Source organism: Eretmochelys imbricata, chromosome 16, assembly GCF_965152235.1.
Source record: "Eretmochelys imbricata isolate rEreImb1 chromosome 16, rEreImb1.hap1, whole genome shotgun sequence".
Lineage (NCBI taxonomy): Eukaryota > Metazoa > Chordata > Testudines > Cheloniidae > Eretmochelys > Eretmochelys imbricata.
In genome coordinates this window covers 4,133,062-4,150,490 of record NC_135587.1, presented here as the reverse complement: position 1 = coordinate 4,150,490, position 17,429 = coordinate 4,133,062, and the positions used below count along the sequence as shown (strand labels likewise).

The 17,429-nt window shown below is 47.4% G+C and overlaps 1 protein-coding gene across 3 annotated transcripts in view; it reads right to left on the bottom strand.

The window, feature by feature from the left end:
• RABL6 (RAB, member RAS oncogene family like 6) overlaps window positions 1-17,429 on the bottom strand; it is a 106,476-nt gene that overhangs the window by 77,038 nt on the left and 12,009 nt on the right. For all 3 annotated transcript variants that reach the window (XM_077835672.1, XM_077835673.1, XM_077835671.1), the window contains exon 2: window positions 11,941-12,075. In XM_077835672.1, coding sequence (XP_077691798.1) covers window positions 11,941-12,075 — 135 coding nt within the window. The remainder of the gene's footprint in view (window positions 1-11,940; window positions 12,076-17,429) is intronic.

Sequence of the window (17,429 nt, the reverse complement as noted above, 5' to 3'; positions counted from 1 at the left end):
AGAGACTGTCTGGTTTGGCCAATGTACATGGCAGAGGGGCATTGATGGCTCATGATGATGTCCCTTGAATAGATATGTGGATAGAGTTGGCACTGAGGTTTGTAGCAGGGTTTGGTCCCTGGGTTGGTGGGTTTGTTGTGGTGTGTAGTTGCTGGTGAGTATTTGCTTCAGGTTGGGGGGCTGTCTGTAAGCAAGGACTGGCCTGTCTCCCAAGGTCTGTGAGAGTGAGGGGTCATCCTTCAGGATAGGTTGAAGATCCTTGATGATGCACTGGAGAGGTTTTAGTTGGGGGCTGTAGGTGATGGCTAGCGGCGTTCTGTTACTTTCTTTGTTGGGCCTGTCTTGTAGTAGGTGACTTCTGGGTACCTTTCTGGCTCTGTCAATCGGTTTCTTCGCTTCACCAGGTGGGTATTGCAGTTTTAAGAATGCTTGATAAGGATTCTGTAGGTGTTTGTCTCTGTCTGAGGGATCAGAGCAAATGCGGGTATATCTTAGAGCTTGGCTGTAGACAATGGATCGTGTGATGTGGTCTGGATGAAAGCTGGAGGCATGTAGGTAAGTAGAGCAGTCCATAGGTTTTCGGTATAGGGTGGTGTTTATGTGACCATCGCTTATTAGCACTGTAGCGTCTAGGAAGTGGACCTCTTGTGTGGACTGGTCCAGGCTGAGGTTGATGGTAGGGTGGAAATCGTTGAAATCTTGGTGGAATTCAACTTGGGACACCATCGTAAGACCTAACCACATCAGCTACACCATTCGGGGCTTGTTCACCTGCACATCTACCAATGTGATATATGCCATCATGTGCCAGCAATGCCCCTCTGCCATATACATTGATCAAAATGGACAGTCTCTACGTAAAAGAATAAATGGATACAAATCAGACGTCAAGAATTATAACAGTCAAAAAACAGTCTGAGAACACTTCAATCTCTTTGGTCACTCGATTACAGACCTCAAAGTGGCAATTCTTCAACAAAAAAAACTTCAAAAACAGACTCCAACATGAAGCTGCAGAACTGGAATTAATTTGCAAACTAGATACCACCAGATTAGGCCTGAATAAAGACTGGGAGCGGTTGGGTCATTAGAACACCTAAACTTAATTCCCCCCCAATACCAATTTCTCCCTACTGTTACTCACACCTTCTTGCCAACTGTCTGCAATAGGCCGCTCTCTTACCACTTCAAAAGAGATTTCTCCTCCCTTGGTATCCTGCTGTTAATTGATTTATCCCGTTAGATTGACTTAACACTTGGTAAAGCAACCCACAACCTTTCATGTATTTATACCTGCTCCTGTATCTTTTACTTCCTACATCTGATGAAGTGGGTTCTAGCCCATGAAAGCTTATGCCCAAATAAATTGGTTAGTCTCTAAGGTGCCACAAGGACGCCTCGTTTTTTGATACAGACTAACACTGCTACCACTGAAACTGGGTTAAATGTTATTTTCCCATGCTAAAAATGAACAGTAGTTATACCAATTGTTATACTCTACACACAGTCTAGTTTTTAATTAGCCACTGCATTCCTGACTATATCATGAATATACAAGCAGATGATTAGCTCTTAGTGCTGCTAGGTTAGCCTTTATGACATAGAAGACATTATGGGCAGCATTCCACCTCAGTTGCTTCTGAAGGCAAGTATCTACACCGGGAGAGTTACAGCACCGCTCAGAGAGAACTGAAGGGAAACCGCTGTTGTGCGTTCACACTATCAGCTGCCTGAGCAATAGGACTTGCAGCACTTAGTGGTATTCAGAGCACTGCACTCTGGGCAGCTATCCCAGAGAGCACCTCTTTCTCTTCTGCCACTAAGATATGGGAAGGCAGAGAGGATCACGGGGCATCCTGGGTCCTGTCCCAGTGCCCCACGATGCATTGCTTCGCATCCCAGAAATCCCTGTGCTTCAATCAATTTAGCTCCAAATTTCAATGGTTTCTGTACTGCACACCCTGCCTCCTCGGGCTGCAGGAATGGATCCCGAACTGTTGACCAGGATGCTGCTCGCTCAAACCAACACATCACGAGTGGCAGTGGAGTTATTCCTTAAACTACAAAGGTAAGAGCAGTGAGACATTGATCTCCCCGTGCATAGTAGCTACAACACAAGATTGCCTGTGGCATTCACGGAGGTGCTGACCACAGAGGAATGGCGCTTTTGGGCTCGGGAAACCAGCACTGAGTGGTGGGATCACATTGTGATGCACGTCTGGGATGACGAGCAGTGGCTGCAAAACTTTCGCATGAGGAAATCCACATTTATGGGACTGCGTGATGAGCTCGCCCCAGCCCTGTAGCGCCAGGACAGAAGAATGAGAGCTGCCCTGTCGTTGGAGAAGCACGTGGCGATTGCACTGTGGAAGCTGGCTACTCCAGACTGCTACCGATCAGTCACCAACCAGTTCGGAGTGGGAAAGTCGACCGCTGGACTCGTATTGACGAAAGTCCGCAGGACCATTAATCGTATCCTGCTCCGAAAGACCATGACTCTAGGCAAGGTACATGACATTGTGGATGGCTTTTCACAAACGGCCTTCCCTAACTGTGGAGGGGCAACAGATGGCATGCATATTCCAATTCTGGCATCAGACCACCTAGCCACCGAGTACATTAATCGCAAGGGGTATTTCTCAATGATTCTCCAGGCACTTGTAGATCACCGTGGGCGTTTCACAGACATTAACACAGGCTAGTCCGGAAAGGTGCAGGACGCACACATCTTTCAGAACACTGACCTGTTCAGGAAGCTGCAAGCAAGGACTTTCTTCCCGGACCAGAAGATCACCGAAGGGGAAGTCGAAATGCCCACTGTGATCCTGGGAGACCCTACATACCCCTTAATGCCGTGGCTTATTAAGCCATACACAGGGCAACGTGACAGAAGCAAGGAGCGATTCAACAACAGGCTGAGCAAGTACAGAATAACTGTGGAGTGTGCTTTTGGCCATTTAAAAGCCGGCTGGCACGGCCTCTGTGGGAAGCTGGACCTGGATGATGACAATATTCCTATACTTATAGCCATGTGTTGTACGCTCCATAATATTTATGACGGGAAGGGTGAAAGCTTCACTCAGGACTAGACCGCAGAGGTTCAGCACCTGGAGGTTGAGTTTGAACAGCCAGAGACCAGGTCAATTAGAGGGGCGCACAGTGGGGCCATAAGGATCAGAGATGCCTTGAGGCAGCAATTTGAAGCTAAAAGCCACTAATATTTTGTTGCTATGCTCAGGAGTGCAGTGCTTGTAATGCTGGCAGGTGATTGGTGCAGACGACGCAATATGTGAGTTTAACATAATTGTATGTTGCTTTGCAGGGCTCTTCTTGCTTTCAATTAATAGAATAAAGATTGCTTTCAAACCAACACAATTCTTTTATTAAAAAACAACAACTGGAGGAGAGTCAAACCAAAAAAACCCATCAGCAGCAAGGGGATTGCGGAAGGCAAGATCCCAGGAAGAGGAGGGGTCCCGGGATGGTTAAAAATTTTGTATGTCCAGGGATCATATCCAGCCTTCTCCTTTGGAGTACAATGTAGCTGGTACTGTACTTCAGCAGGGCCAAACTGCAGAGGGATGGGTGTTCAGTGCAATGGGAGTCCGCAGTGCTGGACTGTGAGGGGGGAGGAGTGGAATGCAGCAGGTAGAAACTGGAGCCAGGAGGTTGATAAGAGTGTTGGCAGTGTCTGGGGGGAGGATGAGAGAGTTTTGCGGCAGCGGCAGCAAGGGAGATCAGGCACAGAGCTGCTCAGCTTGAAGAGCTAGTATCGCGTGGAGCATGTCCTCTAGGACCTCCATAACCTTTAAGAGCCGCTCCATGGCTTCATTCTGGCATGCTACATTCTCCTTTCGGTCCCTCTTCTCGCTGTCCCGCCACTCCTTCAATTCCTGTTGCTCAGCAGCGGAGTGCACCATAACATCACACAGAAAGTCCTCCTTAGTTCTTCTTGGCTGCTTTCTAATTCTGCAAAGCCATTCCGCCGCCGATAACAAAGAGGGAGGCTGGGCTCCCAAGGTCATCTCCGTGACGTTTAAACACAACATTTTACAGAAGCAGTATTGTTTGCAACACAGACAACACTGATTCAGTGCTTTAAAACACAGCCGGTACTCACACACCTGTCACTAACTGGCTGACCCCAAGCAAGCACACATGAGTCACGAAACCCCAAAAAGGTAAGCAGCCACAGGGGAGGGTAAATCCCTCTTCCCGGATCCTGCTGTACACTGGGCACATGGCTCTTGGGGAAAGCCAGCACTGTGGGGGGTGGGGGGCTGATAATTACTCCTGTCCCCACACTTTCCATAGGACATGATCATTATGGACGATATCTCGCTGCTGAGGGTCAGCAGGGAATCAAGGGAGGGTCTTCTCCAAGACTGTGGATTCCGTCCTGGCCCCATGTGGCTCGCCTGTGTGCGGCAATGGTCTGCCATCCCCCCATGTCGGAAACAAAGCAGCTCTGCCGAAGAACCTGCAGCAGCAGATTGCCCAGTATCTCCACGAGAGTTTCCAGGAGATCTGAAGGAGAGTCCTGTGAAGTGAAGGAGTCAAATCAGCAGCCTGTTCCACGGCTCAGACTTGGCAAGTGGTGGGAGACAAGCCTGCTTTCTGCAACCCTCCTTCCCCCAACAACTCACTTCAGCGATTCTCAAAATCAAATCCACTTACCAAGGGCCTCCTTTCTTGTTTGCACTTCGCAAACATCCGACAGCTGTGCCTGGCTAGCCACCTCCAGGATAGAAGAGAGTTCCTGGCTGCATGCATCTCTGACCTCCGAGTCATCCTTTGCCTCTGGGTCCCCCCACCCTCCACATCCTCGTCCAAGATTTCCTCCTCCTGGCTTGGTCCACTATCAACTGGCATGCGAGCCACCAACGTATCCACAGTGGCCTTTGCAGTGAAGTTGGGGTCGCCGCCAGGTATCACATCCAGCTCTTTGTAGAGCCGGCAGCTCAGCGTGGGCACAGCACTGGAGTGGCAGTTTGCCTCCCGCGCCTTGTGGTAGGCGTTCCGCAGCTCCTTCACTTTGACCCTGTGCTGCAGTGTGTCCCGGTCATGGCCCCTTCCTGACATGCATCATGAAGTCTGTCAGTAAGTATCCTAATTCCTACGGCTGGTGCGCAGCTGGGACTGGACAGCCTCCTCTCCCCAAATGCTGATGAGGTCCAGCAGCTCGGCATTGCTCCAAGCGGAGGATCGCCTGGTGCATGGAGCAGGCCTGGCCACCTGGAAAGACGTGCTGAGACCACTGCACGCGTCACCGAGCAGACAGGACGGGGACTTTCAAAATTCCCAAGGAATTTAAGGGGTGAGATGATGGTTGGTCACCTGAGGGCAGGGCAGTAGAGTTCAAACCGATGACCAGAGAGGTGAGAACAGGCATTGTGGGGCACCTCCCAGAGGCCAATCGCAGCGCTGTAATCAACCACTGTGTCTTCACTGGCACCACAACACGGTAGCCCCGGAGCAGAAAGCTCTACACCGCTCATCGGGGTGGTTTTTTTTACAATGCGACAACTGCGCAGTTTCTGCGCACTCAGTGGCTTGGCAGTGCGTACACCTCAGGAGTTACAGCACAGAACGCTGCTTTACTGTGCAGAAACTTGCCAGTGTAGACAGAGCCTAAAGCTTACCAAATTCCACAGACAAGAGATCAATGGATCAGAGAAACAGTTTGGTTCATTCTCAGAAGAAAAAATCCACATCCCTCTAATAAAATGAATTCTTTGCCAGCAGTCTAAAATTTCAGAATAATCACAAAGAACAACTTAAGGATCTCAGAATAGTTGTTTGAAATTTAATTAGTCTTGGGAAATGGCCGACACGGTCTTCCTCAGGATTGTTATTCACACAGCATGAGTGTGGCACAGGCAAAAGAAATTGTAGTCTTCCCCCTAACAGAAGAAGTTAGCCAGCAAGACAGTAATTACGTCTGGGCTGACTTCTCAAAATGCCCATGTCTTGTCTATCTTCAGTGGGAAGTTTTTCACAGCAGGAAACGTCTCTTATTATGTTTGTTAAAAGCTGTGAGGTTTTTTTTTTTACAGCACTGAGTAATTTTTAATAAGATCAGCAAGTGAAATTCTTTCCCATTAATTCTCTAATAGTACAAAACAATTATTTTCTTTAAAGTGAAACAAACTGACAGCAAGAGACAAAATGTCAGCTCTGTAATCTCTCAAGTGTCCGTCAGACTCCCCTCTCCCCACCGCATATTTCCCCTTGAGAAAAGCCCTTCACCTTGCAATACACATGGCTGTCATTTCCGAACACCAAGTTCTATTATAACAGAGCTTTACATTAACTTTGGCCTTACACAAAAATTGCCTTCAGTTATTGGATTCCCAGCAAAACCAGCCTGCTAAATGGGCTGCCTCTACACTAGAAAACATGGAACCTGGGATCCAACAAGTACAGATGCAATCCAGTGTTTGGAAACAAACTGCTTGGCTTCCCTCCACCTATGGAGCACAGCTTTCAAATATTTTGGGCATGTAATTTGATCGCCTAATTAGTGCAAGTGCATGCACAAAGCAAGTAATTGGTGCTGTAAGGTGGGGTGGGGGGTTGTTTGTTTTTAAAATCAGACCTCAGTTTCCATTGCAGTATTTATGAATAGTATGTGCATTATCCCTTTTGCTTAGGGTAAAGGCGGGGGGGGGGGGGGGGAACCACCACACACTGTTTACCTAGAACATGAAAAAATATTGCTTCTATAGATGTAGCCACCATTTGGATGTTAACTGCCTTTAGGTTTGCCCACTACCATGGAAAAAGAATTTCCCTGTTTCTTATTTTGATCTCTGACAGCTCTGCTCGTAAAATAGTCTGGAGAATACTCCAAACTATTTTCGAAGTCTTTCTTGTACTCCACAATAAGACTGACATTCCAAGAAGCCAGAGAGAGGGAAGAGAGCTGAGTGACAGGTCTCTGCCTTACACAAGGAAGTACCAGAAGAGCCTTTATGCACTGCAGAGGCTGCAAGACCATGACTAAGTTGCGCAGCCGAGTAAGTGCCTTATACCAGCTAATGCGAGACAAACAGAAAGAGGTGCTCCTAAAGTAAAGGTGCATAGGGGTGTGACAGAGTCACAGGTTCGATGCTCTGGAACTTCTCTTTATGACGACAGAGAAGACTCAGGGTAGCATGATTCCCCGCAGGGCATGCTGTCCAGGGCAAGGAGCCCCCCCCGCCCTCTGAGTTCCCAACGGCAGACTGCCCAGGTTCCAGCAACTCCTCCCTCCAGAGCCCTGCCACTGGACCTGCTCCACAAAGTTCTGCTACTGTCCCGCCAGGCAGAGATGCATGCCTGCTGTTAATGGGGGGGGCCCCCACAATTTAAAGGTTTGGCCATCCCCAGAACAGCTCGAGTCACCCCCTCCCCCCACACCTGCCAAGCAGGCCACCCACTTACCCTCAGTCTCCCATTCTGGAAAGCAGAGGCCCCTCCCTGCAGCTCCCAGCTGTTGCTCCTGCCTCTCCCCAAGCACAGCTCCCCAGCCTGGCCACACCATGTGCCCGAGTGGGCCTGGCAGAACTTGGAACGGCAGTCTGCCTGCGCTGGTACACTGCGAGCTGGGGAGCCAGGCTCTGGAGGGTCCAGCCGCCCCTGGCAGAGGCCAGCAGCTCTACAGCGCCAATTCTGCAGGAAAAAATGAAATTCTGTGCAGAGCATTAATTCTGTGAAAATTCTGCATTGCGAAGTGGTGCAGAATTCCCCCAGGAGTAACAGCTGGGAAGACCAAACCTTTTAAATTCTAGTCAGGGTAGATCAGCCAGAGCCATTGGCAGAGAAGAAGCAATAGAAGGCAGCCACAGAATCGGTTTAGTAACAGAAAAGTCTACTTACACCTTTGCAGACCCAATTTAATATGCTATTTAGCTCTAAGGGGATGATTCTGGGGTGCAACTCTGGGAGGCAAAGCACAAAACCCACAGTCTCGAATCGGGAGGGTGCAGCTAATGGGGCTTTAAACCACCTCTGACCCCCCCATAATAGCTTAGAATTGGGAGGGTGCAAAGCAGCCCTCAATGAAAGTTGTCTGCCTAAGTTATTGCAGCCCAAGATGAGTTGTCTACAAATGGCAGTGCAACCCAGAACTGTGGGCATTGCAGTATGCCAGGGTGGACTAGGTCCAGAGACCCCCTTCTGGAGGCCTTGTGGTAATGCAACACCCTGCGCCCGATAGAGCAGAGAGAAGTCCTCCAGGCAACTAGAGTGGCTGCAGAGAAGCAGCCAATCCGGGGGCAGAAGAGCCCTACATAAGACAAGCAGCAGAGCAGAGAAGCTTAGTTACTGCATGGAGTTTGAGGGAGGGAGGACTAGGTGTCTGGCTGGCTAGATGAGCAGCAGGCCACAGACAGCTCACTACAGAGAGTTCACCAGGCAGAACTGAGCCCAGGGAAGGCTGCCAAAGACCGGATGCCTGGCTGGCTGGCTAGAGTAGCAGCAAGACCATGAAAAGGTCAGTGCGGGCAGGCTGAGCCCAGGACCAATCCAAACCAGGCAAGGGTACAGAGATCATAGGATTGGAAGAGACCTCAAGAGGTCACCTAGTCCAGTCACCTGCACTCATGGCAGGATTATATTATCTAGACCATTCCTGATAGGAGTTTGTCTAGCCTGCTCTTAAAAATCTCCAATGATGGAGATCCCTAGGCCATTTATTCCAGTACTTAACCATCCTGACAGTTAGGAAGTTGTTCCTAATGTCCAACCTAGACATCCCTTGTTGTAATTTAAGCCCACTGCTTCTTGTCCTATCCTCACAGGTTAAGAAGAAAAATTTCTCCCCCTCATTGTAACAACCGTTTATGTACTTGAAAACCGTTATGTCCCCCATCAGTCTTCTTTTCCAGACTAAACAAACAAACAGTTTTGGTTTTTTTCCCCAATCTTCCCTCATAGGTCATGTTTTCTAGACCTTTAATCATTTTTGTTGCTCTTCTCGACTTTCTCCAATTTGTCCACATCTTTCCTGAAATGTGGCACCCAGAACTGGACACGCTACTCCAGCTGAGGCCTAATCAGTGTGGAGTAGAGTGGAAGAATTACTTCTCCATGTCTTTCTTACAACACTCCTGCTAATACATCCCAGAATGATGTTCACTTCTTTTGCAACAGTGTCACACTGACTCATTTAGTTTGTGGTCCACTATGACCCCCAGATCCCTTTCCGTAGTACTCCTTCCTTGGCAGTCATTTCCTATTTTGTATGTGAACTGATTGTTCCTTCCTAAAAAGATTGCATTTTGTGGCAAAGTACCTTGTTCGCCTCAGCAGGCCCAGTTCTTTTTAGCCTTGGAGACACAGGTTTGGGCAAGGCAGTCCTTCTGGGTGGCACAAGGTCAGGCTATACCTTTCCTCAGTCAGTCCCTTGTGCCTGTTTTCCTTTCCCTTCTGGGGAGGGAATGCAGCCTCCCCTCCTGGAAAGGTTCGGTGTCTTGCTGCTTCTAGCCTACTGGCAGCTTCCCTGCTTTCACCCCCCCTCCCCTTTTCCTAACAGGGGAGGGTTTTAAAAGGTCTCAAGCAGTTGGAGTCAGCTGAACCTAATTGGTTCTCTAGCAACCCCTTTTCAGCTGAACCCTATTAACCAGTGGTTACCTCTCCTCAGTGGATAGGGAGGGGCCTTTTAACCTTCTGGGACTGATTACTCCCCCTGCTTTGTAGCTGTTTGTCCTGGGTTTACCACAATTTGTCCTTATTGAATTTCATCCTGTTTACTTCAGCCATTTCTGAAGGGTACAGAGATCATATAGTTTTGAATTTTAATCCTAACTGCCAAAGCACTTGCAACCCCTCCCACTTGGTATTGTCCGCAAACTTTATAAGTGTACTCTCTATGCCAATATCTAAATCACTGATGAAGATATTGAACAGAACCAGACCCAGAACTGATCCCTGTGGGACCCCACTCATTATGCCCTTCCAGCATGACTGTGAACCACTGATAACTACTCCCTGGGAACTGTTTTACAACCAGTTATGCACCCACCTTATAGTAGCTCCATCTAGGTTGCATTTCCCTAGTTTATGAGAAGGTCATTCAAGACAGTAACAGTATCAAAAGCTTTACTAAAGTAAAGACATATCCCATCTACCACTTCCCCCCCATCCACAAGGCTTGTTAGCTTTCCTTGACAGGGTATCAAGTTGGTTTGACATGATTTGTTCTTGACAAATCCATGCTCACTGTTACTTATCACCTTATCTTCTAGATGTTTGCAAACTGATTGTTTAATTATTTGCTCCATTATCTTTCCAGGTACAGAAGTTAAGCTCACTGGTCCGTAATTCCCCGGCTTGTCCTTATTTCCCTTCTTTCAGGTGCCATTTTCCAGTCGTCTGGAATCTCTCCAGTCTTCCATGACTATTCAAAGATAAATCACTAATGGCTCAGATATCTCCTCCGTCAGCTCCTTAAGTATTCTATGATGCATTTCATCATGCCCTGGTGTCTTGAAGACATCTAACTTGTCTAAGTAATTTTTAACTTTGTTCTTTTCCTATTTTAGCCTCCGATCCTACCTCATTTTCACTGACATTCACTATGTTAGACGTCCAATCACCACCAACCCTTTTGGTGAAAACCAAAACAAGCCATTAAGCACCTCTGCAATTTCCACATTCTGTTATTTTTCTTCCTGCACCCCATTGAGTAATAGGCCTATCCTGTCCTTGGTCTTCCTCTTGCTTCAAATGTATTTGTAGAATATTTTCTTATTACCCTTTGTCTCTAGCTTGTTTGATCTCGTCAGAGATGGGCACTGTTGGTCTGGTTGCAGACTGAGTCCAGGGACAGCTGCTGGAAAAGGACACCAGCTGAGGGTACTGAGATAGGCCCCAGATGGGTGACTGAAAAAGGCAGTGCCTCAGGGAAGAAGCCTTAGAGCTACAGCCCCATACCAGGGCCGAGAAAGAACTTGGACTATATACCCTGGAAGGGGGGACAGCGTGGGTGGCTCGGCTAGCGGAGAGAACCAGCAGCCAAGGGGGTGCTTGCGAGACGCAGGCACCACCCTGATGTAAAACCAAAAGCAGGCTCACACCTAACCAAGAGAAAGGGGGCCCGTGAAATGACTGTCTGCAGGCACAATTGGCCAGAGAAAAGGGGGCACACATGGGAGGCAGGTGGGTGCTGACACCATTATAGGCATGCACCATGGCCCTGCTACCTCTTCCCCTAAGCCTACCTGCTTCTGCCTCCTATGATTGAGCTATGAAAGGGACTCCTAAAATAACCTGCTGCTGTTTTATGTATTTTCTGCATCAGCAACGTTCTGCCCACGCTGTAAAAATTCCAGTTCCTTTATGCTGCCATAGCAGGAAGAAGACTTCTACCCCATCTCTGCAACTCAAGCAAGTATCTTCGAGTATCATTGACAAAATGTAGTAATTCTGTTTTTCAATACTTCTTACTTGTATTAATATCTCTACATAAGATTATTAGAACTACAAGCATTTAAAAAATCTAATTCACTTTTCATCATTGTCCAGTATGGATTTACACTCTCAACTGCACAGTGAGACTAGACTGCTCATTTTCACCTGCTGGTACTAAATGTACTAACGCAGTACTCTTGTATTTTAGTATCCAGCCCCCTAGGGACACAGTTCAATATCATCTGTTTTCATTGAAACAGCAAAAAAATACAATGAACATTTCAATTCATATTCACATTTTGTTAAATTTCTTCCTGTGATTTTTAACTACTGAGGACATCTGTTTAAATGGCTGGTAATGTAATTACTGAGTGAAAGAATTAAAAAACAGGATTATTTGAATAATCAAGTAAGAGTGATGGGGACCCATTTTAAATCCAAACTGGACAAAACCGCAAGAGACAGCTGAGGCTACAGAGGAATTCCTGCCTCCAAAGCAGAGACTATTCCTTCCCCAGGCACCCTCCATTCCCTCTCCCTTCTTACTTTTATAGTTCCAGTGGATGCTGGTGACTTGGATCTCCTGAGTAGGAATATATTCTTCAACAAACTTCTTCCCCTGGAGTCGATGCCAGAGTGTGGTTTTCCCTGTGTTCCTGTCCCCTCGGATTACAATTTTCACTGGGGGTGGGGGGAGAAGTACAAAAATAAAGTTGATTAAAACAAATCTTGGGAATGCTTGGAAAACTTAATTTGAAAGTGTTATTCTGACGTAATTAGATCTTTCATTATTACACATGCATGGTATTTCATTACAAGGTATGAGCAACAGCCATTCAAATTCCTGCTTACTCAGCTGCCTAATTTAGTTCAGCAGGAAGAAACAACTTCAAGATGAAGCCACTTATCTTTACCCTTAGGGCCTTGCATAACTTCACTCTATGTCTCTGCCCACATTTCTGCCTAGTTCCCATCCTGCTGCCTTCCCCCCCTCACCACCCTGGGTAACCTTAACACCTGCTCAAGTTTCAAAAAGTTCTTCCACACTTACCTTTGAGCTTGCACCATCCTCCTCCTCCCCACATGCACTCCCCTCGTTTTCAAATTTTCCTTAAATAGTTTTCTTACCCTCAAGAAAATAATGATCTCCTAAAGCTATCTGCACAGCTTTGAAACTGGCCAGTCAGCTTGGATATCTGAACTGCTCTGTCTGAGGGCCTGCCTCCTTGAGAAGGTTGCAGGAGTTTTATTTAAAAGGTGTGAATTTAAAATGATAGAATTACACTGGTGCAAATGGCTGTGTGGCCACTCTTTGGTTTAAGCATGGCCTATTTTAATTTCATTTAAGTTGATTAGGAACAAGTTTAATCTAAAAACAAGCATGGCCTACAGTGATTTGCACTGGTTTAACTATATCCCTGTAACCACCAATTTAAATTAAATCAGCGCATCTTATTTCTGTAGAGAAGACCTGTCTTGTCTCTGATTTAGGGCACATCTACACTGGCAAAGTTACAGCGCGGGCAGTTACAGAGGTTTTTCTTCAGCACTCTCTGAGCGCCACTGTGTTCACACGGTCAGCTGCCTGCACAATAGCGTGTTCACACTTGCAGCAGTATTCAGAGCAGTGCACTCTGGGCAGCTATCCCACAGAGCACCTCTTTCTCTTCTGCCACTAAGACTTGTGGGAAGACAAAGGAGGTCAAAGGGCATCCTGGGTCCTGTCCCAATGACCCATGATGCATTGCTTCGCATCCCAGAAATCCTTGTGCCTCCGTCCACATTTGGCGCCATCTTTCAACAGTCTCTGTACTGTGTGCCCTGCCTCCTCGGGCTGCAGGAATGGATCCCAAACTGTTGACCAGGATGCTGCTCGCTCCGACCAACGCATCATGAGTGGCAGTGGAGTTATTCGTTAAACAACAAAGGTAAGAGAAGTGAGACATTGATCTCCCCACGCATAGTAACTACAACACAAATTGCCTGTGGCATTCACAGAGGTGCTGACCACAGTAGAATGCCACTTTTGGGTTCGGGAAACAAGCTCTGAGTGGTGGGATCACATCGTGATGCACGTCTGGGATGATGAGCAATGCCTGCAGAACTTTCAGATGAGGAAAGCCACGTTCATGGGACTGTGTGATGAGCTCGCCCCAGTCCTGCGGCGCAAGGACAGGAGAACGAGAACTGCCATTGAAGAAGAAGTGTGTGGCAATTGCACTGTGGAAGCTGGCTACTCTAGACTGCTACCGATCGGCCTCTAAACAATTCAGAGTGGGAAAGTTGACCGTTGGACTTGTGTTGACGAAAGTCTGCAGGGCCATTGATCGCGTCCTGCTCTGAAGGACCTTGACTCTGGGTAACGTGCGTGACATTGGCATTCCCTAACTGCAGAGGGACAACAGATGGCACACATTCCAATTCTAGCACCAGACCACCAAGTCACTGAGTACATTAATCGAAAGGGGTATTTCTCAATGAGTCTCCAGGGACTTGTGGATCACCGTGGCGTTTTACAGACATTAACACAGGCTAGTCTGGAAAGGTACAGGATGCATGCATCTTGCAGCGTTCTGAACAGGTCAGTTGTCTGAAAGCAAGGACTTTCTTCCCGGACCAGAAGATCACCGTAGGGGAAATCAAAATGCCCACTGTTATCCTGGGAGACCCCACCAACCCCTTAATGCTGTGGCTTATGAAGCCATACACGTGGCAAGTTGAAAGCAGCAAGGAGCAGTTTAACAACAGTCTGAGCAACTACAGAATGACTGTTGAGTGTGCTTTTTGCCATTTAAAAACTCGCGGTGCTGCTATAGGAATATGACAATATTCCTATGCTTATAGCCATGTACTGTACGCTCCATAATATTTGTGACTGAAAGGGTGAAAGCTTCACTTAGGGCTCGACCGCAGAGGTTCAGCACCTGGAGGCTAAGTTTGAACAGCCAGAGACCAGGGCAATTAGAGGGGCTCAGTGCGGGGCCATAAGGATCAGGGATCCCTTGAGGCAGCAATTTGAAGCTTTCAGAGTAACAGCCGTTTTAGTCTGTATTCGCAAAAAGGAAAGGAGTACTTGTGGCACCTTAGAGACTAACCAATTTATTTGAGCATAAGCTTTCGTGAGCTACAGCTAACTTCATCGGATGCATACTGTGGAAAGTAATTTGAAGCTGAAAGCCACTCATATTTGTTGCTATGCTCAGGAGTGTCTGAGAGTCTCTGGATTAAGTTTAGAAGTGTGAGCAACAAGGGTGATGTCGTGGTGGGAGTCTGCTATAGACTACCAGACCAGGGGGATGAGGTGGACGAGACTTTCTTCCGGCAACTCACAGAAGTTACTAGATCACAGGCCCTGGTTCTCATGGGAGACTTCAATCACCCTGATGTCTGCTGGGAGAGCAATACAGCGGTGCACAGGCAATCCAGGAAGTTTTTGGAAAAAGTAGGGGACAATTTCCTGGCGCAAGTGCTGGAGGAACCAACTAGGGGCAGAGCTCTTCGTGACCTGCTGCTCACAAACCAGGAAGAATTAGTAGGGGAAGCAAAAGTGGATGGGAACCTGGGAGGCAGTGACTATGAAATGGTCGAGTTCAGGATCCTAACACAAGGAAGAAAGGATAGCAGCAGAATACAGACCCTGGACTTCAGAAAAGCAGACTTTGACTCCCTCCGGGAACTGATGGGCAAGATCCCCTGGGAGAATAACATGAGGGGGAAAGGAGTCCAGAAGAGCTGGCTGTATTGTAAAGAATCCTTATTGAGGTTACAGGGACAAAACATCCCGATGTGTAGAATGAAGAGTAAATATGGCAGGCGACCAGCTTGGCTTAACAGTGAAATCCTTGCTGCTCTTAAATACAAAAAAGCAGCGTACAAGAAGTGGAAGGTTGGACAACTGACCAGGGAGGAGTATAAAAATATTGCTCGGGTATGCAGGAGTGAAATCAGGAAGGCCAAATCACACCTGGAGTTGCAGCTAGCAAGAGATGTTAAGAGTAACAAGAAGGGTTTCTTCAGGTATGTTAGCAACAAGAAGAAAGTCAAGGAAAGTGTGGGCCCCTTACTGAATGATGGAGGCAACCTAGTGACAGAGGATGTGGACAAAGCTAATGTATTCAATGCTTTTTTTGCCTCTGTCTTCACAAACAAGGTCAGCTCCCAAACTACTGCACTGGGCAGCACAGCATGGGGAGGAGGTGACCAGCCCTCTGTGGAGAAAGAAGTGGTTCGGGACTATTTAGAAAAGCTGGACGAGCACAAGTCCATGGGGCCGGATGCGTTGCATCTGAGAGTGCTAAAGGAGTTGGCGGATGTGATTGCAGAGTCATTGGCCATTATCTTTGAAAACTCATGGCAATCGGGGGAGGTCCCAGACGACTGGAAAAAGGCTAATGTAGTGCCCATCTTTAAAAAAGGGAAGAAGGAGGATCCTGGGAACTACAGGCCAATCAGCCTGAACTCAGTCCCTGGAAAAATCATGGAGCAGGTCCTCAAGGAATCAATTCTGAAGCACTTAGGAGGAGAGGAAAGTGATCAGGAACAATCAGCATGGATTCACCAAGGGCAAGGCATGCCTGACTAATCTAATTGCCTTCTATGACGAGATAACTGGCTCTGTGGATGAAGGGAAGGCAGTGGACGTGTTGTTCCTTGACATTAGCAAAGCTTTTGACACGGTCTCCCACAGTATTCTTGCCAGCAAGTTAAAGAAATATGGGCTGGATGAATGGACTATAAGGTGGATAGAAAGTTGGCTAGATTGTCAGGCTCAAGGGGTAGTGATCAATGGCTCCATGTCTAGTTGGCAGCCGGTATCAAGTGGAGTGCCCCAAGGGTCGGTCCTGGGGCCGGTTTTGTTCAATATCTTCATACATGATCTGGAGGATGGTGTGGACTGCACCCTCAGCAAGTTTGCAGATGACACTAAACTAGGAGGAGAGGTAGATACGCTGGAGGGTAGGGATGGGATACAGAGGGACCTAGACAAATTGGAGGATTGGTCCAAAAGAAATCTGATGTGGTTCAACACGGACAAGTGCAGAGTCCTGCACTTAGGACAGAAGAATCCAATGCACCGCTACAGACTCGGACCGAATGGCTCGGCAGCAGTTCTGCAGAAAAGGACCTAGGGGTTACAGTGGATGAGAAACTGGATATGAGTCAACAGTGTGCCCTTGTTGCCAAGAAGGCCAATGGCATTTTGGGATGTATAAGTAGGGGCACAGCGAGCAGATCGAGGGACATGATCGTTCCCTTCTATTCGACATTGGTGAGGCCTCATCTGGAGTACTGTGTCCAGTTTTGGGCCGCACACTACAAGAAGGATGTGGAAAAATTGGAAAGAGTCCAGCGGAGGGCAACAAAAATGATTAGAGGACTGGAACACATGACTTATGAGGAGAGGCTGAGGGAACTGGGGATGTTTAGTCTGCGGAAAAGAAGAATAAGGGGGGATTTGATAGCTGCTTTCAACTACCTGAAAGAGGGTTCCAAAGAGGATGGCTCTAGACTGTTCTCAGTGGTAGCAGATGACAGAACAAGGAGTAATGGTCTCAAGTTGCAGTGGGGGAGATTTAGGTTGGATATTAGCAAAAACTTTTTCACTATGGGGGTGGTGAAACACTGGAATGCGTTACCTAGGGAGGTGGTGGAATCTCCTTCCCTAGAAGTTTTTACGGTCAGGCTTGACAAAGCCCTGGCTGGGACGATTTAGTCAGGGATCGGTCCTGCTTTGAGGATGGGGTTGGTCTAGATGTCCTCCTGAGGTCCCTTCCAACCCCGATATTCTATGATTCTATGAGTGCAGTGCTTGTAATGCTAGCAGGTGATTGGTGCAGACGACTCTATATGGGAGTTTAACATAATTGTATGTTGCTTTGCAGGGCTCTTTTTGCTTTCAATTAATAATAAATAAAGATATTATAAAGCGAATAAAGATCGCTTTCAAACCAACACAATTCTTTTATTAAAAACAACCGGAGGAGAGAGTCAAACCAAAAAAAAAAACCATCAGCAGTGAGGGAATGGGAGAAGGG